The sequence below is a fragment of the Carcharhinus amblyrhynchos genome, chromosome 1 (genome assembly GCF_965287045.1).
Source record: "Carcharhinus amblyrhynchos chromosome 1, sCarAmb.v2.hapA, whole genome shotgun sequence".
Lineage (NCBI taxonomy): Eukaryota > Metazoa > Chordata > Chondrichthyes > Carcharhiniformes > Carcharhinidae > Carcharhinus > Carcharhinus amblyrhynchos.
Window position 1 is genome coordinate 128936992 of NC_137324.1, and position 23264 is coordinate 128960255.

The 23264-nt window shown below is 42.7% G+C and overlaps 1 protein-coding gene across 2 annotated transcripts in view; it reads left to right on the forward strand.

The window, feature by feature from the left end:
* LOC145344998 (protein transport protein Sec24B-like) overlaps positions 1-21394 on the forward strand; it is a 115621-nt gene extending 94227 nt beyond the window's left edge. For both annotated transcript variants that reach the window (XM_080192445.1, XM_080192456.1), the window contains 8 exons: positions 5816-5989; positions 8856-8966; positions 11202-11377; positions 11897-12034; positions 13121-13225; positions 15968-16060; positions 18315-18418; positions 19183-21394. In XM_080192445.1, the coding sequence (XP_080048571.1) occupies positions 5816-5989; positions 8856-8966; positions 11202-11377; positions 11897-12034; positions 13121-13225; positions 15968-16060; positions 18315-18418; positions 19183-19297 (1016 nt within the window). In that variant the 3' untranslated portion in view covers positions 19298-21394. The remainder of the gene's footprint in view (positions 1-5815; positions 5990-8855; positions 8967-11201; positions 11378-11896; positions 12035-13120; positions 13226-15967; positions 16061-18314; positions 18419-19182) is intronic.
* Positions 21395-23264: the final 1870 nt, after the last annotated feature.

A 23264-nucleotide genomic window follows, 5' to 3' on the forward strand; every position in this document is an offset into this window, starting at 1 on the left:
CGAGGCAGCCTCCACCACTTCAACGGGCAGAGAATTCCAGAGATTCACCACCCTTTGAGTGAAGAAGTTCCTCCTCAACTCCGTTCTAAACCGCGTCCCCTTTATCTTGAGGCTGTGCCCCCTAGTCCTACTGTCTTTTTTGAGCGGGAAGAGTCTCTCCACCTCTATCCTATCCATCCCATTCATCATCTTATACGTCTCAATGAGATCTCCCCTCATTCTTCTAAACTCTAACGAGTACAAGCCTAGTTTATTCAGCCTCTCCTCATAGCTCAATCCCCTCAACTCCGGTATCAGCCTAGTAAACCTCCTTTGCACTCCCTCCAGGGCCAAAATATCCTTGCGTAAGTACGGCGCCCAAAACTGCACACAGTACTCCAGCTGCGGCCTCACCAATGCCCTATACAGCTGCAGCAAGACCTCCCTACTTTTATATTCAATCCCCCTCGCTATGAAGGCCAGCATCCCATTCGCCTTCCTGACCACCTGCTGCACCTGCAAGCTGGGTTTTTGCGACTCATGCACAAGGACCCCGAGGTCCCTCTGCACCGTCGCCTGCTGCAGTTTTTCGCCACGTAAGTAATAGTCCTTCCTACCATTCTTCCTACCAAAGTGGACCACCTCACACTTGCCAACATTAAATTCCATTTGCCATTTCCTGGCCCATTCGCCCAGCCTATCTAGATCCTTCTGCAGACTCTCCACACCCTCCGCACAATTTGCCTTTCCCCCAATCTTGGTGTCATCAGCAAATTTCGACACCCTGCACTCGGTTCCCTCCTCCAGATCATCTATATAAATGGTAAATAGCTGAGGCCCCAGCACCGACCCCTGGGGCACCCCACTAGTCACCAACCGCCAATCCGAATAGCACCCATTGACCCCCACTCTCTGCCTCCTATTTGACAACCAATCCTCTATCCACGCTAACACCCTACCCCCACTAAGTCCCCCTTCTCATCCTCTAAGGGACCAACGTTCACCCTAGCCAGCCTCTTCCTTTTTATATATTTATAAAAACTCTTGCTATCCTTTTTTATATTAAGCGCAAGCCCAGCTTCATAGTTTCTCCTACCCTTCTTTATCATCTTCTTTGTCAGTCTTTGTTGACATTTAAACCTCTCCCAATCCTCTTCTCGCCCACTACTCTTTGCTACTCTAAATGCCTCCGCTTTTAATTTAACACTTTCCTTCACCTCCTTCGTTATCGTTATCCACGGCTTATTACCTCTCCTCCTACAGTCCTTTTTGACCATCGGAATAAATTTCTGCTGAGCACCAAGAAAGATCTCCTTAAAGATCCTCCACTGCTCCTCAGCAGACCTACCTTCCAACACGCTCCCCCAGTCCACATTCGCCAATTCTTCTCTCACCCTACCGTACTCCCCTCTGTTCAAACAAAGGACGTGCATCCGGGAACCCACTTTCTCCTCCTCCATCTGCACCAGAAACTCCACCATACAATGATCACTCTCCCCAAGAGGATCCTTCACCGCAAGGTCCCTAATTCTACCCGCCTCATTACATAGCACCAGATCCAAGATAGCTCGCTCCCTCGTCGGCTCCAACACACACTGTTCGAGGAAACTATCCCGGCAGCATTCCAAGAACTCCTCGAGCCCACCGCGTCCAACATGGGTCGACCAATCTATATGTAGATTGAAATCCCCCATAACTACGGCTGTCCCATTCGCGCACTTATTTGCGCGTTAACAGCCCGCCCCACCTCCAGATCATTATTCGGGGGTCTATAGACGACACTCACCAGCGTCTTCCTCCCTTTGCTGTTCCTAATCTCTACCCACAACGATTCCGCTTTCTGTTCCTTGGCTCCAATATCATCCCTTGCTACCACCCTGATGCTATCCTTAATCAGCAGAGCTACACCCCCCACTTTTCCCTCCTGCCTATCCTTCCTAAACACTTGATACCCCTGGACATTCAGCTCCCAGTCCCTGTCACCTTGCAGCCATGTCTCTGTAATGGCCACCAGATCATATCCATTTGTGCTGATCTGCGCCACCAGCTCATCCACTTTATTCCGAATGCTTCGTGCATTCAGGTAAAGTGCCTTCATCCCAGCCTGCACCTGGACCCTATGTGCCGTAACGCCACCAACCATACTCACGCCCCCTACTCCCTCTATTATTGGGACATCTTTGGCCTCTTCCCTTACCTGTACCCTCTCCTCAACTTTAGCCCCCGTAACGTCACCTACCCTCGTGCGCGCGCGCACACACACACACACACACACACACACACACACACACACACACACCCCCCCCCCCCCCCCCCCCAAATTAGTTTAAAGCCCTGTCTACAGTCCTCTTTACTCTATTCGCCAGCACTCTGGCCCTAGCACGGTTCAGACCAACCCCATCCCGCCCGAACAGGTCCCACCTACCCCAATACTGATGCCAATGCCCCATAAATTCAAACCCATTCCTCCCACACCAACCCCTGAGCCACCCATTCACTTCCTTAATCCTGTCAACCCTACGCCCGTCTGCACACGGTTCAGGCAGTAGGCCAGAGATAACTACCTTGTCGGTTCTACTTTTTAATTCCATTCCCAGCTTCTCATACTCCCTCCCCAGATCCTCAGTTCGCATTTTGCCTACGTCGTTGGCACCCACATGTACTACAACGACCGGATTCTCATCCTCCCACTCCAGGTTCCTCTGCAGCCCAGATGCGACATCCCGGACCCGAGCACCAGGCAGACAACACACCCTTCTGTGCAGTTTGTCATTGTGACAAAGGACAGTGTCAATACCCTTCACCCCACAATCCCCAATCACTACTACGTTCCTTTTCACCTTCTCCTTGCCTATGTCCTGCTGCATCACTGTACCGTGTGCAGTTTGCTCACCAACCTCACCTCCCTCGTCCTCGTCCAGACTGGAAGCAAGAGCCTCAAACCTGTTATGCAGATTGAGAGGCTGAGGCCTCCTCTCCCCACCGCCCCCCTTCCTCCTCTCCCCACCGCCCCCCTTCCTCCTCTCCCCACCGCCCCCCTTCCTCCTCTCCCCACCGCCCCCCTTCCTCCTCTCCCCACCGCCCCCCTTCCTCCTCTCCCCACCGCCCCCCTTCCTCCTCTCCCCACCGCCCCCCTTCCTCCTCTCCCCACCGCCCCCCTTCCTCCTCTCCCCACCGCCCCCCTTCCTCCTCTCCCCACCGCCCCCCTTCCTCCTCTCCCCACCGCCCCCCTTCCTCCTCTCCCCACCGCCCCCCTTCCTCCTCTCCCCACCGCCCCCCTTCCTCCTCTCCCCACCGCCCCCCTTCCTCCTCTCCCCACCGCCCCCCTTCCTCCTCTCCCCACCGCCCCCCTTCCTCCTCTCCCCACCGCCCCCCTTCCTCCTCTCCCCACCGCCCCCCTTCCTCCTCTCCCCACCGCCCCCCTTCCTCCTCTCCCCACCGCCCCCCTTGTTCCTGACCCTTAGAGTTAGCCAGCCTAGGGGGGGGTGGATGTCACTTGCACCCCATTGACAATGGCACCCTCTCTCCCCTTGATGAGCCTCAGCGTCTGTAGCTCAGAGGCCAGCTCATTTACCCTGAGCTGGAGCTCCTCCAGCAACCTGCACTTACTGCAGACATGGTCACTGGGAAGGACCCTGGGGTCCACCAGTTCCCACATCATACAGAAACAACACATCACATGCCCCTCCATTATTCACTAGTAGTATTGAAAATTTCAACACTAACTTACCTGGCCCTCTTTCTCCCCAGCCCTTTTGCTCCTAAGCCCTAACAGCTCACTCTGCTTCCCGCTCCGATGCTGCCCGCTGTCTACACCAGGCCTCTTTTTAAACCTGGCGCTGATTTAAAGCTTGCTCCCCCACAACTCCCTTTTAACCACTCCCTCAGAATTCTTAAAGAGGTAAATACAAAAAGCCCGCAAAAATGCTTTTAAATGATTTAAACAGTTCTACAAGGAACAAAGTGCTTTAAACTTAAATTTAAACAGGTTTTTAACAGGTAAATTCTTATCTCTGCTCCTTCACTCCTCTGCTCCAGCAAACAATTTATTAAATGTATCAACTTATCTCATTTGCTCACTATTCAATTCTGAACAGATGATTACCCATTCAAGTCTCATTTAAGCAAGGCTGATATGATAGTGTAATACTAGGGAAATGTCGCACTGTCAGAGATTTTGCTTCTGGGGATTAAGTGCTAAATGGTGGCTTCATCTGTTTCACTATTTGACAAAGAGCAGGTAATTCTTTCAGTGTTCTGGCCAAAGTTGCTTCTTCAAGCAGTGCCACCAAAAATAAATTAAGTAATCAGTCATTTCATTGCTACTTGTGGGATCTTATTGTGGTTAAATTGCCAACTGCCTTTCTCTACACAATAGCCACTGTGGTTTTAAAGTATTTGTACTTTGAAGCTTTTCCAAAAGGTGTAATAGGTGCTTTACAATTAGAATGCTTAAGATTGACTGAGGAAGTCTTTAATGTGTTCAACAAGCGTCAGTCCCCTGCATAGATCAAGTGATGCAGACGTTTGTTAGATATTTGACTTGAACAGTAACATAATCCAGGAGACACTGGTGCTTTGTGACAACTCACTCAATAGACAGAATTTCTGACAGTGAAGTATTCAGAACTGTCCAGGTATTTTCGTGCTCAAATCTCTGGAGCGGGTCTTGAACCCTCAACCTTCAGACACAGGCAAGAGTGCTACCAATTGAGATAACCTCTTGGCCCCAGATTTCAGTGGAATGAGGATCACCAACTGGAGTTCCCCCAACACCAGGTGGTGGTGAGGATGCTGAGCCACAAGTAGAAAGGAAAATAATTCTGAGCTCAAGTCTGTCCAGTGGACAATTACCTTTAGGTGGCATTCTGACTTAGAGGCCTTCAGTCATAATCACACAGGTGGTAGCTTTGCATCATTGGCTTCTCAGCTAAGTAAAAAGTCTGACAACACCAGGTTTTAGTCCAACCTATTTATTTGAATAATAATATATTATCAAATAAATAGGTTGGACTAAAACCTGGTGTTGTCAGACTTTTTACTGTGTTTACACCAGTCCAACGCCGGCATACCCACATCATGACTACTTCTCAGCTAAGCACATACACCAAATGTCTGAACCTGTGGTTCCTCTCACACTGAACAAGATTACTATTGCAACAATGCTTTGTATCATCAGTCGTGTAAAAGTAACCTTCTCACGACGGTCTAAACCCAGTTCATGTTCCCTATTAGTGGGTGAACAATCCAACGCTTGGTGAATTCCACTTCACAATGATAGGAAAAGCCGACGTTGAAGGATCAAAAAGCGATGTCACTATGAATGCTTGGCCGCCACAAGCCCTGTGGTAACTTTTCTGACACCTCCTGCTTAAAACCCAAAAGGTCAGAAGCTTTGAAGCTTTCCCAAGAGGTGTAATAAATGCTTTACAATTAGAAACTTTTCTTCCCTTGGTATAATCAACAATTACACTTTCGATCCCCGGAGACCTGGAGGGTATAAAGGGTGTGAGAAATAACGGAGAAGAGGGATAAATAGTTTTACAAAAATAAACATCTACTTAGCAGAATGGAAAGCTAATCAATCTTCAAGCAATTATTTAAGACTAGCAGTGATTGTGTTTATCTGTTTGTTAACATATTAAATCAGTGTACTAAAAAAAAGTTAATAGTGTGAACAACCTTTAAGATATTTCAGTGCCTTATTCAAGTATAGTACAATGACAATACAAATTCCTATATACAGGAAATTCCATGATAACGCATTTGAAAGAACGCAAAGTTATCACATCAAGTATGGAAGCATAACCAGAAAGTAACGATTTCTCATTTGCAGGTCTTTCCATTCATACTTTCCATGGAAACTTCTTTGTGCGTTCCACTGATCTGTTATCGCTTGCTAACATAAACCCTGATTCCGGATTCACGGTGCAAATGTCTATTGAGGAAAGTCTGGTCGATACATCCATTGTATGTTTTCAAGCTGCTTTGCTTTACACTTCAAGCAAAGGTATGTCAGCATCTGTTTTGAAGTGTGTATGTTCAAAATAGTTGATATAGCTTAAGAAAACTAAACCAGAGTTTTTATTTCCACATATTAGTTGTTTCATTGTAAAGCTTTTCCATTAATGAAACGTGTAAAAAAGAAACTTGGTAAAAAGTGTGTTATGTCAAACTAAAATTACAGATATTTGCCTAAGTAAATATATCCAATTAATGACACCTACCTAAATACCAAAAATTATCTGCCACTGAAGAAATACTTTCTGTACATGAAGATTTTGTCAGTATGTGTCACCCCATGTTGAACCTTTAGTGTGAGGCTAATGGTCTCCTTTCCCATTATAAATTCTGGTGGTGTAATGGTTATGTTACTGCACTAGTCATTCAGAGAACTAGGAGTTCTGAACACTGACTCCAGTCCCCAGGAAGTCTCATGGTTCCCAGTAAAGTGGGCAGGGAAACGTCCTTCTGATCCACAAGAAGTCGTCTCACAACACCAGCTTAAAGTCCAAGTTTATTTGGTAGCACGAACTTTCAGAGCACTGCCCTTCATCAGGTGAGTGACTCACCTGATGAAGGGGCAGTGCTCTGAAAGCTCGTATGACCAAATAAACCTGCTGGACTTTAACCTGCTGTTGTGAGACTGTGCCCCACTCCAGTCCAACGCCGGCATCTCCACATCATGATCTACAAGATGCACTGCAGGAACTCACCAAGGCTCCTTAAGCAACACCTTTGAAACCCATGACTGCTACCATCTAGAAAGGCAAGAGTAGGAGGCACATAGGAATTGCATCACTTGATAGTACCCCTCCAAACTCCTCACCATCCTGACTTGGAAATATATTGCCGTTCTGTTACTGTTGTTGCGTCAAAACCCGGAATTCCCTTCCCAGCAGCAGCATAGGTGCGGCCATTGCTATAGTTCAAGAAAGCAACTCACCTCAACTTTTTCAAGGGCATTTGGGGATTGACAATAAATGGTGGTCTAACCAGCGATGTCCACACCCCATGAATGAATTTTTGCAACCTTGGCGCAAAGACGACAATTCCACAAGTGACGCGTCCTTGACATGAAGACAGCATTTCACTGGATGTTATACCTAGAAACCCTGGAAGACAATGTGAATTAACACAATCAACATTGTTCTGAAACCTTGCCTACAAGATAATTCATAAAATGGTGAAGTCTGGCAAAATTTCATGAAGAAAATGTTACAGATATTTTATCGTTCTAATATAATATGTAGATTTATATATTTGTTATTAAGTGAGGCAATGGCCTAGTGGTATTATCACTAGACTGTTGATCCAGAAACTCAGCTAATGTTCTGGGGACCTGGATTCGAATCCTGCCATGGGAAATAGTGGAATTTGAATTCAATCAAAGACATCTGGAATTAAGAATCTTCTGATGGCCATGAAACCATTGTCGATTGTCGGAAAAAAACCCATCTGTTTCACTAATGTCCTTTAGGGAAGGAAATCTGCCCTCCTTACCTGGTCTGGCCTACATGTGACTCCAGATTCACAGCAATGTAGTTGACTCTCTGAACAAGGCCAACTAGGGATGGGCAATAAAATGCTGGCAGGCCAGTGACAACCGTGTCCCACAAATGAATAAAAAAAGTCCAAAATTATTAGCGAACTGCTGAAGGACTTGAATCTTGACTTAAGTATTTGTTCACATTAATATTGTTAGAATTTTTAGTGGTGGCTAATAGAGGCAGTGACTGAAATTGTGTTTGTAAATGTTGCAAATATTCCCTGATCTATTAATACTTTAATTGGGCATGGCCTTGTAATATATTCAATTTCTGTTACCAGTGAAGCTGTCACCTTAAAAACATGTTTTTATGGTATCTTGGTAGTAATTGGATTTGATCATCCCTCACTTATTTTCTGAATTTTCTGTCAAAATTGATGTAAATGAAAAATAACTTGTCCATCCAGCCAGCCCCATTAAACGTTAAGTGCTTAAAGCTATTAAGGTGAAACAAATGGGAGATCTGAAAAAGGAACAAAAAAAATTAGGAATAATAGCTATAAAGAGAGAGGACAGATTAAAGTTTTGGGTGTGGCCTATCATTTTAACAGTTAAATTTTAGAAATAAAATATGCACTGTCAGAGGATACTATGGTTGTAGAGAAAGATCAACTTAATGTGAAGTAGGTCCATTCAAAAGCCTGATGGCAGCAAGCAAGAAGCTGTTCTTAAGTCGGTTGGTACATGAACTCAGACTTTTGTACCTCCTTCCCAGCAGATGGTGGTGGGAGAGAGTATGTCTGGATGCGTGGGGCCCTTGATTATGCTGGCTGCTTTTCCAAGGCAGTGGGAAGGATAGACAGAATCAACGGATGGGAGGCTGGTTTAAGTGATGGACTGTGCTTCATTCACAGTCCTTTGTAGTTTGTTGCGGTCTTGGACAGAGCACCAGCTATGGATGTAACACTACGTTTTCCACTCTCTCCTTCTCCATGTATGGTATGCTTTGTCTGTGTAGTGTGTAAGAAAGAATACATTTCATTGTATACTAAAACATGTGACAATAATAAATAAATGAAAAATTAAATCAAAAAAGGGTTCTACAGAGTTCTCTGCAGATGGTTAATACAATTTCAGTTTTTAAATTATGACACCTAATTATGTTTGAACTCAGTTTAACAGCGCTGTAGTTTTGTAAAGAAACTTTTTTCTCAGACTTAAAAATCCACCTTTAGTATTCATAATCAAAATACGGCACAGTGGTTAGCTGCATTATAGCACCAGGGACCCGGGTTCAGTTCTGGCTTTGGGTGTCTTTTTCTGAAACTTGATTGTGAAAAGTGAGTTTTCAAAATTAGCGACTTTAATTTTTTGGTTTTTTTTGTAGGTGAACGTCGGATTCGAGTGCATACTTTGTGTTTACCTGTTGTGAATTCTGTAGCTGATGTTTATGCAGGGGCAGATGTGCAGGCTATTACTTGTCTTCTAGCCACTATGGGTAAGTGGCTGTTCTATTGTAATAATACAATGTGATAGGGAAAGTCCAGAGATGAATGAAGCGACCAGAACAAAAGGCGCCAGATCATTTCTCATAAAATGTGAACATGGTTGCTTTGGAGCATCTCATTGACCACGGAGGTGTACCCTGTTAATCGTTGGCGAACTGAGTTTATCAATATTGATTTGTTGATCCTGAGTGGAGAATGCTGTGTTGGCAATTTGAAATGGAAGGATGGGCTTCTTTCAAAGAGTAAGACCATATACTAGCTGAAAGTCTGACATTCTCCCACGTTGTTTCACTCTCCAATGGGATGATACTATAAAAGTCAACGTTGACTGTGAAGTTCTGATGACTTCCATCTTCAGGTCAGATTGCGCCCCAGTAATGTGAAAGTGTCTGTTCACCTGATTATTCAGGAAACTGCACACCATTGAGCTATTTACTATCTTGTTGTCTCACCAGAATCCTGAAATTTTTCCCACAGTGTCTGATTCCTCATAACCTCATTTGCTACGCACTTGACTGCCTCCAAATAGGAGAGCTGTACACAAAGCTGGACTCTATTTCTGTTGGGGACATCTACCACTTCCTGATTTGTGTAATATTATTCAACAATATCTGCTGGAGAGCATGTTGTACCCTGCTTGTTAATGTAACGTTACAAAGTGGTGACTTAGTCCACTTTTGACAGCCAAATTTTGCACCATCCTTTATAGTGGGCTATGAACGATGCTTTAAACTCCGACCTGTGATGCACTATGCATTGTAAGGGTTTCTCCACTAGATTCAAGCTTCAAGTTAGAATTTGTTCCATCACCAAGGGTGCGTATTTCCAGCAACATACCATGGTCTGAATTTTCCTGCCTCAACTTATTTGCTGCTGAAATCCTCATCCATGCCTTTGCCACTCTAGACTTGAATGCACTTCTGGCTCATCTCCCACATTTTGCACCTTGTAAATTGAGGCCATCCAAAACGCCACTTCCTGTGTCTTAACTCACACCAAGCCCCATTCCCCAATCACTCTCACTGTGCTACATTGGCTCTAAATCAAGCAGCATCTTGATTTTGAAACTCACCTTTGTTTTCATGGCCTCACCTATTCTTGTGATTGATTGGGAATCTTGGTTGTGCAATGCTGTACTTTGCTAAATTACTGCCTGTTGGAAAGTGCTAATAGTAGTGAGTTTTAGAAGTCACTGTCACAAAGGTGCCATCAGGGATGGGCAGTTCAGAAAAATGCAGAGTACTGAATTCAGGCAGAATGACAGCATTGTAGCTTGACAGTGTGGGCTTAAGGTTGGTTTTTAATCTGAATACATCCTGTGGGAAACTTGAATGGCCATATATATCATTGAGGCATATGTTGATGACAGCAATATGCATTTAACTGGCACTTTTAGCACAGTAAAACATCTCAAGGTCCTTCATGGAAACCTTATCCAAAAAATTTGGCACTAAAGCATTTAAGATATTAAGACTGGTGACCAAAAGAGATAGGCTTTAAGAAATGTTTTAAAGGAGGAGAAAAGGGTAGAGAGAGAGATGAGGTTTGGGGAGGGAATTCCAGAGCTTAGGGCCTAGCCATCTGAGGCATAGCTGCTGTTGATGGAGTGAAAAGAGTCAGGGAACTGACGAGGTCAGAAATAGCCTATTCCGGACACCTCGGAAGATTGTGGGGCTGGAGAAAAATACAGAGCTAGGATAGGACAAGGATTAAGAGGGATTTGAAAACAAGAATTAGAATTTTAAAATCAAGGCATTGCTGGACCAGGAGCCAATGCAGGGAGTGAGTACAGGGCAATGGGTGAACATGTCTTAAGGCAGCAGAGTTTTGGATGAGCTCAAGTCTTCGGTTCCACAGTTGCCCAGTGGAGGTTTGGATTAAGTCCTGAGGTAACAGAAGTATGGATGAGCCATTTAACAGCAAATGAGCTGAGGCAGGTATATATTTTCAGTGTAATAATGTAAATTTAATGACCTTCCTTCAAAGTATTCCAAGATGCAACAAGATTCAAGCTAATTTCTGTGCAAATTATTTCCATCTTCAAAAAAATTCTAAAAGCAGTCCTTGCCACTTTACAGTGTAATCGACGTGTTGACAACACTGAGAGTTTTCTTACGTTTCATGTATTTTTCACAGTGACATCACTGTGATTTTGGATGCCATTGACAATTATGTAGCTTCATAATTTTTTTGTCTTAATCTGTAAATTATTATTTGTCCCTCAGCTGTTGATCGATCTGTTTCCTCAAGTCTGTCTGATGCCAGAGATGCCTTGGTAAATGCTGTGGTGGATTCCTTGTCTGCATATCGTTCTACTGTTTCTAACCTCCAGCGGTCTGTGTTAGTGGCTCCGAACTCTCTCAGGCTGTTTCCTCTTTATATTCTGGCTCTTCTGAAACAGGTATTATTAAAGAAGTAATGACCATTGCTCCTTCCATAATGATCTATTTATAAAACAGGGACATAGTCAGAATATGCTTAGGTGACTAATACAATGTTTCCACCTAAGAGGAGGACAGGTATGGTTAATGTTAGAAACCATTATAGTGCACTCTGGTTTTGCTAACAATTGTAAGTTTTAAAAATGTATAACTTGGTGGTTTGTTCAAAATGGTTGCAGGACATCAAGTCACTAATGGTTACATTACATCATGACGCTAGCATCCTCTATAAAAAATAGTTGAACATAAGATCTCCTTGGGGATCTGCCCTCCTGTGCTACAGCTCCCCAGTTCCCATGTTGAGCATCAGGTTCAGTATATCGAGCTGACTCAGCACTGGCCAACAATAAGGAACCTATGAACTGTTTGCGTACAATCACTTTACAAGATTGTGATTTTTTTTTTAAATAAGTTAGAATTCATGGTAATTATTAATTTGCACAATACAATTAATATCTTGTTCAATCCTTGCTGTACAGCAAGCATTCAGAACTGGCACCAGCACTCGATTGGATGAACGCGTGTTTGCCATGTGTGAGATGAAGACACAGCCGTTAATTCATCTGATGCTTACGATTCATCCCAACCTGTACAGAATAGACAATCTGCCTGATGAGGTTAGCAATATAGCATTACTAAATACTTTCACCTTAAAATTAATTGTTGTCTTAAGGAAATTTTTAAAATTGTTAAGATTATTTGAAATACAAAAGCAAAATGAAAGATCACAGGCCTAAAAAGTTAACTCTCTTCCTCTTCCCACAGATGCCACCAGACTTGTTGAGTAGTTCCAGCATTTTCTGTTTTTATTATGTCATATACACATTCTCAGATGTTTCGAGACCTTGGCCAGAACTTTCAGTCCTTTGCTGTTTAGTTGAGTTGAGCTGACAAGATGGCACAGGAAAGTGTCAAGAATGAGGGTTGTCTGTTTACTTCCCATTGCTGGTGGCAGGGAAGATAGCAGTTTGGCCAGGAGACTACTTGAGCCATCCACTTCCCACCTTATGCCCAGTAGACTCAAATTAGAAAGGACTTTTCAGGGCACCCCCATGGCCCAATACCTTTCTCCTGTTTCTCTTCATGCCCTCATCTTGTCTTTGAGACCCGCCTCCTTCCTGAACTCTGCCGCACTACACTGCTGACCACCCGACTTACTGGCTCCAAGGTTACATGTCAGCTGATATTGTTAATAGTGTTCTCTCCTTCACATTTGCTGTCATCATCTGTCACCCTAAAAACTAATCTATGACTACTTTCCCTCCATCTGCCATCCTTGCAAACTGTTGCTCCATCTCCAACCTCTCCTCTAAAATCTTGAAAGAAATTTAGGCATTGCGAGCAGGTCACATTTTATTTTTGAATTAGTGGCATGTATCTAAAAGAGCATTTGTACTTGCACAGGATTTGATGGCTATAAAGAATCACTTTGTGAGACACAGCGTGAACCATGTACTTGACATGTCCTGTTTGCTGCACCTTTGACGTATGCAGCTTTATACCAGCACTGCAGTGAATTTGAAAGCTCCGCAATCCCATGTAAGCCTGAACACCAAGCTGTTTTCATGCTTTCTGTGGCAGGGGTTCATTTATCTAGGCTTGCTGGCTCAGATTTGATGGAAATACAAGGACTGTAACATGTTTTACCTTTGTTTAATTGTTTAGCTCATGAGTAATAATATTTCCTTCTCTGTTTCCGGTAGGGCTCCATCACTGTCGGTGACAAAGCTATTCCTCAACCTCCTGTTATGCAACTTTCTGCAGAAAAATTGTCAAAGGAAGGTGCTTTCTTGATGGACTGTGGTTCTGTAAGTAGTTTTTATTGAAAATGATAAACCAGAGTATGATTCTCATGTGGTTGACAGTACTTTCTTGTGAAAAACTACTGAAAAATTCTGCACTTAGTATTCTGAGGGAATTTGCATGTGAAATATGGAGTCTTGCTTTTTCTGCATAATCTAGCATTTTATAGAAATTGGCCATATATATAGCTAGGTCTGTGTTCAAAGCTGAATTATTTTGCTATTGATCAGTCTGTGCAGGTCACCACAGATAGTGCCCATCACTGGACACTAGATCCATTTCCTTTCTCCCCACCTGTGTGGTTGCACTCACGTTACTGCTGAGGGGGTGAGAGCACATTTTTGTCACTTTTTTTTTCATTTGTTCATTGGCTGTGGGAGTTGCTGGATAGCCCAGCATTTGTTGCCCACGCCTCATTGCTCTAGGCAAGATGGTGGTGCGTCATCACGTTGAATCGCTGCTGTCCATGTGGTGTAGGTGTTAACAGTGCTGTTAAGAAGGGAGCTCCAGGATTTTCACCCAGTGACAGTAAACAAACGGCAATATATTTCCAAGTTGGGATGGCATATGGCTTGAAGGGGAACTTTCAGGTGGTGGTTTTCCACATATCTGCTGCCCTGGCTCTTCTAGATGATATTGGCCTTGGGTTGGAAGATGCCGTTGAAGGAGGTTTAGCAAGTTGCTATAGCATCTTGCAGATAGTACACACTGTTATCATTACATACCAGTGTTGGAGGGAGTTGATGTTTAAGGTGGTGGTTGGTGCAAGTCAAATGGACTACTTTGTCCAGGATGGTATTGAATCAGAGCTGCACTCACCCAGGCATGTGGAGAATGTTCCATTATATTTCTGACTGGTGCTTGGTAGGTAGTGGACAGGTTTTGGGGAGTCAAGAGGTGAGTAACCTGTCACAGAAATTCCAGCCTCTGACCTACTCTTAACAGTATTTATCGGACTGGTCCATGTCACTTTCTGGTCAGTGGTAACTCCTAGGATGTTGTTTGTGTGAGAGTCACTGGTAATGCCGTTAAATGCCAAGAGGAGATGGTTAGCTTCTGTCATGTCGGAGATGGTCATTGCCTGGCACCTGTGTGGTACAAATGCCACTTGCCATTACTCAGTCCAAGCCTGAATGTTGCCCAGGTGTTGATACACGCTGACAGGGATTGTTTCAGTAATTGGAAAGTTGAAAGTGGTCATTGATGAAGAAGCTATAGATGATTGGACCTGGGATACTGAGGACGTCTGTAGTGATGTCCTGGAATTTGCATCCAACAGATTGATTAAAACTGAGTGACTGTCTGTATTTCCAATTAAATCTAAGAATTTTTTTATCTTTATCCTTTCATGAGATGTGGGATTGCTAGCAAGGCCAGAATTTGTTGCTTATCCCGAGTTGCACTTGAACTGAGTGGCAGTTAAGATTTAGCCACATTGCTCTGGGCCTGAAGTCACATGTAGGCCAAACTAGGTAAGGACGGCAGATTTCCATCCTTAAAGGCATTAGTGAACCAGATGGGTTTTTATGACAATCAGCAATGGTTTCATAATATCATTAGACTCTTAATTCCAGATTTTTATTGAGTTCACATTTCACCATCTATGATGGTGGGATTCAAACACCAGTTCCCAGAGAATTATCCTGAGTGCCTGGATTACTAGTCTTGTGAGAATACCATGATTCCATCACCTTCCCTAAGTTCCTGAAGAGAACATTCAGCTTTGGTTTTCTGTGTCTACGTGGAGGGGGCTGTTCCTCCAGTTAGGCACCAATTGGGCTACAAGGAACACTAGTTTGGTGCCACTAACTCTGCGGCAATAAATTTGCTGTTAACCTAGGTTAGCTCCTACAATTTGGAATTTGTCTGTTCCGTGGGCTACTACAGTTTTTATCAGCACCAGTCAGTATGGTTGGGTGCATTAATTGCAGCAAATATCCTCATTCTCAGTCGAGAGTGTCAAAGATGGGCAAAGGTTACGGATTAATCTCAATCCTTTGGCACAATTTGGGATTCTAATCACTTACCTTGCAATAGGATTGAGGCTGTATCCTGATTTTCCATCCTGGATTCATTGAGGTTTCAGGTTTTCGTCTTACTTTTCCACCCCTCCTGCTCCTTTAATACCACCCTCATCAGTGCTTAAGTTTGGATGAATTTGTCAGTTTGTCTGGTCTCACAACACCTTGGAGTCTTTCACAACACTGCCACGACTTTCCTGATTTAAACATGGTATGCCTTCCAAACAAAAAAAGAAGTCCCTGTTTTGTGAGAAGCAGAGTCAAGAAGCTAAATGGCAGCAGTGAATGTCTTTATTTCCAAATGTTTTTGGGTCTGAGAAATTTGAGAGATTTTTATCTGTAGCTTATAGGGATGAGATCAAGGTCCTTGGCAGCATCGGAAGTAGGAATACAAATAATTCGGGTAATCATGAGGTCTTCACAGGGTTGGCAGAAACTTGAAGGCTGAATAAATAAAGAATAACAAAGTTATCCTTAATCCTTGGATATATTTTAACATCACAGATGTTCTTCACAAGTCTTTGACTTGGCTGCTTGTAGCAGATGGTTCGTAAAGACATAGCTGAAACTGACTTCGAAGGTGACATGAAATAGGTGATGACTATTTGTTAGCCCCTTTTACTCTCTGCAAATAATTTTCTTTTCCTGTATTTTGTATTTCGATTGGGTGGTGGTATTGAGAAGAATACCTTCACCAATAAATGAACTGTGTTTTTCCCCTTTTAGGTGATGTACCTCTGGATTGGCAAGAACTGCAGCAGCAACTTTATTAGTGAAGTGCTTGGATTTCCTAATCATGCTTCTATACCACAAAATATGGTAAGTTGGAGTCTAGATAAGAAATTCAGAGTATTGCCCTGTTTTTTTACTGTGTATCTCCTGCACTTGAATGCTTGAAAATATCAATAAATTGTTTTAAAATGTAACAAAAATGCAGCTCTTGTTTACGTTAGATGTTTAAAATTTATCTTCGTCTTATCAGTAAGTTTATTTTTTCCCTGATCCGTGAGCTTCTGCTAACGTCATTCCAGAGCTGGCCACTGGGTGGTGTGATTGTGTTGTGTCAGTAACATTGTCTTCCTGAAAAAGGCCTTTAGCCCTCTAATCTCCACCTGCTCTTGGTGTCACACCTATAGTAGCCTCATTGCCCAGATTCTGATCACAGATTCTTGAATGTTAACTTTTCAAAAACAATTTTTTTCTCTAATAATTGGTTAATGAGGTAAAGCTGACAAGTGATCCAGCTTGTTAACATTGTGATTGGAAACAAAAATACAAAATTGCACACTTTGAACATAAGAAATAGGAGCAGGAGTAGGCCATCTAGCCCCTCAAGCCTGCCCCGCCATTCAATAAGATCATGGCTGATCTGTCGTGGCTCAGTTCCACATTCCTGCCCTCTCCCCATAACCCTTAATCCCCTTGCCTATCAAAAACCTATCAACCCGCGTCTTAAAAATATTGAGCGAGGCAGCCTCCACCACTTCAACGGGCAGAGAATTCCAGAGATTCACCACCCTTTGAGTGAAGAAGTTCCTCCTCAACTCCGTTCTAAACCGCCCCCCCTTTATCTTGAGGCTGTGGCCCTCTAGCCCTACTGTCCTTTCTGAGCGGGAAGAGCCTCTCCACCTCTATCCTATCCATCCCATTCAACATCTTATATGTCTCAATGAGATCTCCCCTCATTCTTCTAAACTCTAACGAGTACAAGCCTAGTTTATTCAGCCTCTCCTCATAGTTCAACCCCCTCAACTCCGGAATCAGCCTAGTAAACCTCCTCTGCACTCCCTCCAAGGCCAAAATATCCTTGCGTAAGTGCGGCGACCAAAAATGCACACAGTACTCCAGCTGCGGCCTCACCAGTGCCCTATACAGCTGCAGCAAGACCTCCCTACTTTTATATTCAATCCCCCTCGCTATGAAGGCCAGCATCCCATTCGCCTTCCTGACCGCCTGCTGCACCTGCAGGCTGGGTTTTTGCAACTCATGCACAAGGACCCCGAGGTCCCTCTGCACCATCGCATGCTGCAGTTTTTCGCCACGTAAGTAATAGTCCTTCCTACCATTGTTCCTACCAAAGTGGACAACCTCACATTTGCCAACATTAAATTCCATTTGCCAGTTCCTGGCCCATTCGCCCAACCTATCTAGATCCTTCTGCAGACTCTCCACACCCTCCGCACAATTTGCCGTTCCACCAATCTTGGTGTCATCAGCAAATTTTGACACCATACACTCAGTTCCCTCCTCCAGATCATCTATATAAATGGTAAATAGCTGAGGCCCCAGCACCGACCCCTGGGGCACTCCACTAGTCACCAACCACCAATCCGAATAGCACCCATTGACCCCCACTCTCTACCTCCTATTTGACAGCCAATCCTCTATCCATGCTAACACCCTACCCCCAACTCCATGCCCCCTGAATCTCTGAACAGGGTTTGACAGGAGATTCAGAAAGGATATTCCCAGTGGTGGGGGAGTCCAGAACTATGGGTCGTAGTTTGAAGATAAGGGGTAAATTTTTTAAGCACTGAGGGAAGGGTGGTGAATGTGTGGAATTCACTATCAAGAACGTACTTGAGGCCAAAATATCGTGATTTCAAGAGAAATGGGGGAAAGGAGGGATCAGAACACTGAATGTAGTGGTCAGCCACAATCAAAAGAAATGGTATAGAAGGCTTGAAGGTCCAAATGACCTATTCCTGTTTCTGTTAGTGTAGGCTGACACTAGTGCAATATTGAGCAAGTGCTACAGTTTTGAAGGGACCATCTTTCAGAAGATTAAGCAATCATCTGCCCCCTCAGGTGGGCATTAAAGAAGAGCAGAGGAATTCTAGTGTCCTGGCCAGCATTTATCTAACAATACCCAAAGCAGATTTTATGGTCACTTATTTCATTGCTGTTCGAATTTTGTAGTCTTCAAATTGGCTGCTGTGTTTCCTATATTACAGTACAATATTGTCTATTCTTTAGAAGTGATTCATTGTCTGTAAAGTGCCAATGATCCATTTCTTTCTTATCATCTTTCCCCTATGTCCACAATATTGTTCATTTTATATCTGGAATGAAGACTCAGCTCCCAGAATTGAATACAGTTTTATCTCAAAGAACAAGTAGTTTTGTTTCCTGGCTTCGAGACAGCAGACCTTTCTTATCGATTCTTTACATTGTGAAGTAAGTATTCGCTTTTCTATTACTCTAATTTTCTATATAGCTGTGCAGGAGTAAGAAAGCAAATAGTTCACAAGATATATTCTGATAAACAAAGCTCTATTTTCTGTCATAATTGCAGAATGACATTACCATTTCTGCATTACAGCTGTAGGCTGTTTTTGAAATAAATCCAGTGTCCTAGATTTATTCATACTTTGCTGAAGTTAATGTTCCCTCGTTGTTTCAAATTTTTCTCCTCAGCAAACTTTATCCAAACTAAGAAAGTACAAATTTAAATTTTTGTTTGCCATTTATCAGCTCAAATCACAACCCGTTGAAATCTCTCCCCAAGGGTTTGTTAAGCTACAATTCTCCCTGCTTTTGTGTCATTTGTAAATTTGACTGTATTGCACTGAAACTTTAATTCCTGCTCATTTTATACATTAATGAGTTAAGTTAATTAGTGTCACAGGTAACTACAATGAAGTTACAGTGAAAATCCCCTAGTTGTTGTACTCCAGCGCCTGTTTGGGTACACTGAGGGAGAATTTAGCATGGCCAGTGCATGTAACCAGTACGTCATTCATACATGCCAGGACTAAAGTTATATTTCTTGCCATTGAAAGCGTCACCCGTAGTTATTAGATGAAAAGGCATTAGAAAGTACAATTGCAACATTGGTCTGAAACTGTTGTAAACTTACAGCTGTAAAATCTTGTTTGCTACAGAAATTGTGATGATTGTATGGCAAATGTTTGTCACGTGGTGTTGTTAAATATCAACAGGGATGACAGTCCTATGAGAGCAAACTTTTTCCAGAGGTTAGTGGAGGACAGAAGCGAATCTGCGTTGTCATATTACGAATTCCTTCTTCACATTCAGCAGCAAATCTCCAAATAACGGAGTTATAGTTTGTGAGTTGGAACTTATCAGTGACTTTCTCATTTTTGGGGAAAGGGTTGGGACGGCACGGTCATCTGAAGCAAACATGCATTTAACTTGGAGGATGGATTTTGTGTTGAGGTACAATGTGAGTACATTGTTTCAGTCTTGATGAAAGTTTTTACACTGGTAGGAATATGAAAAGCTGGTCAATAAAATTTGCAACCTTGCAGAATAAATTCTTGAAGTTACTACGCTGTAATGTGTATTTCTGCTCTACAATACCGTGAGATGGAAATGCCATTGTACTGATAGAATTCTAATAATGGCGTTAAAGAATGGGCTTGATTGTTTTATTCTAGATAGAGCAGGAACATAGAGGCCTTGTTACTGAGTACAAGTAGAATAGTCTTATTTATTACCATGTATAAGCCCCGTTCATTCACAATTTTGTTCAAAATTTTGATTTCATTAATTTTACTGTCTGTTAATTTTCCTGTGTGTAATGTATCAGTATACATGTTGATTTTTCACTGGTATCGGGTAGAGGTGATGACTGTATATGCTTATGCAGGTAGGATTTTTTATTGGATTGCTAGCAAATACAGTCTGCATTAAAGTACAAGCCAAGATCACTTGCAGGGCTGTTGAATGTGGTTTAGAGATGCACATTAAAAATTTCAATGTGTACATAGAGAATTTAACTAACTTTGTAAAGTAATGTACAAAAAAGTATCAATCTAACTTACAGTTCTATTAAAAGTGAAAGAGTAAACTGTATATAGCAGTGTTGATTGTTTTGTGATCAAATTCCTTCTGCCTCCCTTAAGCCATTTGAGGCGAGAAAGGAACTGAATTTAGGTATTCTGTGCTATCTTCCAGTTCAACTGGCAAAGACTCTTTTTTTAAATTCAAATTATTTCTCATTGTAATTCTGCATTGCATCTTTTTCTCACAATTTCTTGCCAGCTATTGATCAGAACAGCTCTGCCGGATTTTTATTTTCTTTTTGTTGGTGGTGCATCTGTATAAACTTATTTATTTTTCAACTAAACTTGTTTGACTGGGGCTGCTGTAATGGATAGGCCATTTTAAATGTACATCCTCATAAATCTCATGTCTATGGTTAGCTAAAATCACAGGAAAATAAAAAGCCTAAATGTGTGCAATGGCACTAGCTGAATAAATGTACAGGATACCAAGGGAGGTTTAGCACATGGGCAATAAGTACCCGAACCTCAGCAAACTGTAACTTCCGCTTTCTGCTACCTGGAACACTCAAGTACAGCATTCACCCAATACGTAAATGTTTAGGACTGGATTATAAAAACAAACAAAGTACAAGATTAAAATAGAATTCCAGCTGTTCCAATTCTACGAGTGAAAGATACAGTAGTAAGTGACTGTCATCTGAGGCACAAATCTAAAAGGAAAAGGACTTAATGATGATTGAAACCCCAAACTCCAGTGGTCAGGCTGAGTCCAGCTTAATCTGTCTGCAAATAGGGAGAATCTTGGTGCAAAATGAAAATAGAAAATTGAAAGAGGAGGTGTAAATTCAAGGGCTTAAGTATTTATTTTTTCCCCTGAAAGATACATGTTGATTGAGCAGGGTAGGTGTCCATTAAGGGAGCTTCAGTTGTCCATGAATGAACTGCAGAGGAAGATGAAGTACACCATAGCAGTCAGGATAAAGACCTGTGAGTGATAATGGAAATAAATTCAACCCATGGCTTGTATTTGCTCAAAATAAAGTCTATAAACATTGACTAAATATTTAATTATTTGTATTATTTTTACCCTGCCCAATTTTGTGCCTGTACCACCATCTTTTGTATGAAAGTACTTGTGTTCTTTTGTTCCTCTCAAATGGCATTCCGTTGCAGGTTATTTTACGAGCTCAGTGTTGCCAGATATTTCCTGACAATTCAATTCTTTCAAAGACATTTGGAATCGGATGTTATGGCTTCAAGTATGTCTCTGAACTGGGTTGAACACTGTTTGGTGATGCCCAAGAAAAGGCCCCATTCTGAAACTTGCTATAGACGGAGTGAGAGACAACTGCTGTAATCTTTGTCCTCTTTTCCTACTTCTGTAAATATTAAACTTTTGAGACACAAATGTTTGTGTTTCTTTTAACCCCTGAGGCACATGGACAATTTGATCTACTAGCAGCAAGCTTTGTGTGGGTTAAAATAAGGAAAGATTGTTTATTTAAGCACTCACCGAGAAATCTAATGCAACGACAGACAAGCATACACAAAACCACACTCAAGGAACGTGCAGTTGAAGTGAATACTGCACTTTTATGAATTATAAACAGAAGGAACAGTTCATTATTCATGTGTTTATTTTGTTCTGAAAAACATGCGTTACAAGTTTCATGAAAAGACATCTGTCACATCTCTTCAGATGATGCCACTTTGAAAATGGTGCTTCCGACATATCTGTCATTTTCCTTAACTGAGGTTTCTCTCTGCTCCCAGTGGTTGACAGGACGCTCAACCAGGTTCAACCCATTTCCCACACCTCTGCCCTCACACCTTTCCCTCCCTCCTAGAACCAGGAGAGGGTCCCCCATGTTCTCACTTTTCACCACAGCAGCTTTCATAGTCAAAGCACCATTTCTGCCAACTCCAGCCAGATGCCAACATGAAACATATCTTCCCCTCACCCTGTCCAGCATTCTGCAGGAACCGCTCATTCCATGACACCCTGGTCCACTCCTTTATCATGTCCAACTCTCCATCCCCTTCCCACTCAATTGCAGAAGGTGCTACACCTGCCCTCCCTCCCTCCTCACCTTTTCCAAAATTTATCTTTCAAGTGAAGCAGCATTTCATTTGCATCTCGTTCAATTTGGTCTTCTGAATTTGCTGCTCCCACTGCAGTCTTCTCTACATTGGGAGAATAGATGCAGATTAGGTGATTACTTTGCAAAACAGCTTCACTCAGCCTAGAAGCATGAACCCAACCTTCCTGTTCCTTGCTATTTTAATTCAGCTCTTTGCTCTCATGCCCACATGTCCATCCTGCTGCAAAGCTCCAGTGAAACCCAACCCAAGCTGGAGGAGCAACATCTCACCTTCCGATTCGGCATGTTACAGCTCGCAGGACTCAACATTGAGTTCAACAACATTAGACTGTGACCTTTTCCTCCATCTTAACCCTTTTTTAATATCCCAAACACACATTGTCTCAATGTAAAAATCCTCCATTCTCCTACCTCCCATACTGGGCCATCTGTCTCTTGTTCTTTAGTTTGTTGCATCTTTATTGCAATCTCTCCCAGTTACGCTATAGTATCCAACACACTTTCTTTCTCTCTGAATTCCGATGAAGAGTCAAACAAACTCAAGATGTTAACTCTGTTTTCTCTCCCTACAGATACTGCCATTCCTACTGAGTTATTCCAGTATTTCTGTTGTTGATGAAAAGACATCTTCATTTTAAGTGAACGTAACAGCCGAAGTCTTATGTCGTAGGATTCTCTTAGGGATGGCCATTCTGCAGGTTGCAAAGCTATTTGCTTTTAGCCTCGGTAGAAGGTCAGTTTTCTGTTCCGGCCAACCTGAAAAGGAATAGGCTTGGAGACCCTATAGTGTTACACCCTCAGGTTTTAAAGGCATAGATGTATTGCTCTGTTGGCTTTGTCTTTTTTGTAGACAACATTTAAAGATTAAAGGGAACAAATATGGCTGCCTCACCATTTGTGTCTTCATACTGTGGCCCATTTGCAAGATATGATGGTGGTCTTGGATTGAAGAGCCATATCTTGTTTTAAAGCATCCAACCTAAGGGGGTAAACGTAATCAAATTTGTTGCAATTCAGGAATATTTTATGATGGTCTCTCGGTATGTCAAGTTGACACTTTTTCAATTAAAGAGATGTCACTATCGTCTTTTAGACAGCAAGTCAGTTTTTGAATACACAAGCAGGTCAACTGACCTTTATCCGCCATCTTTGCAGCAGCACATTGTCCAT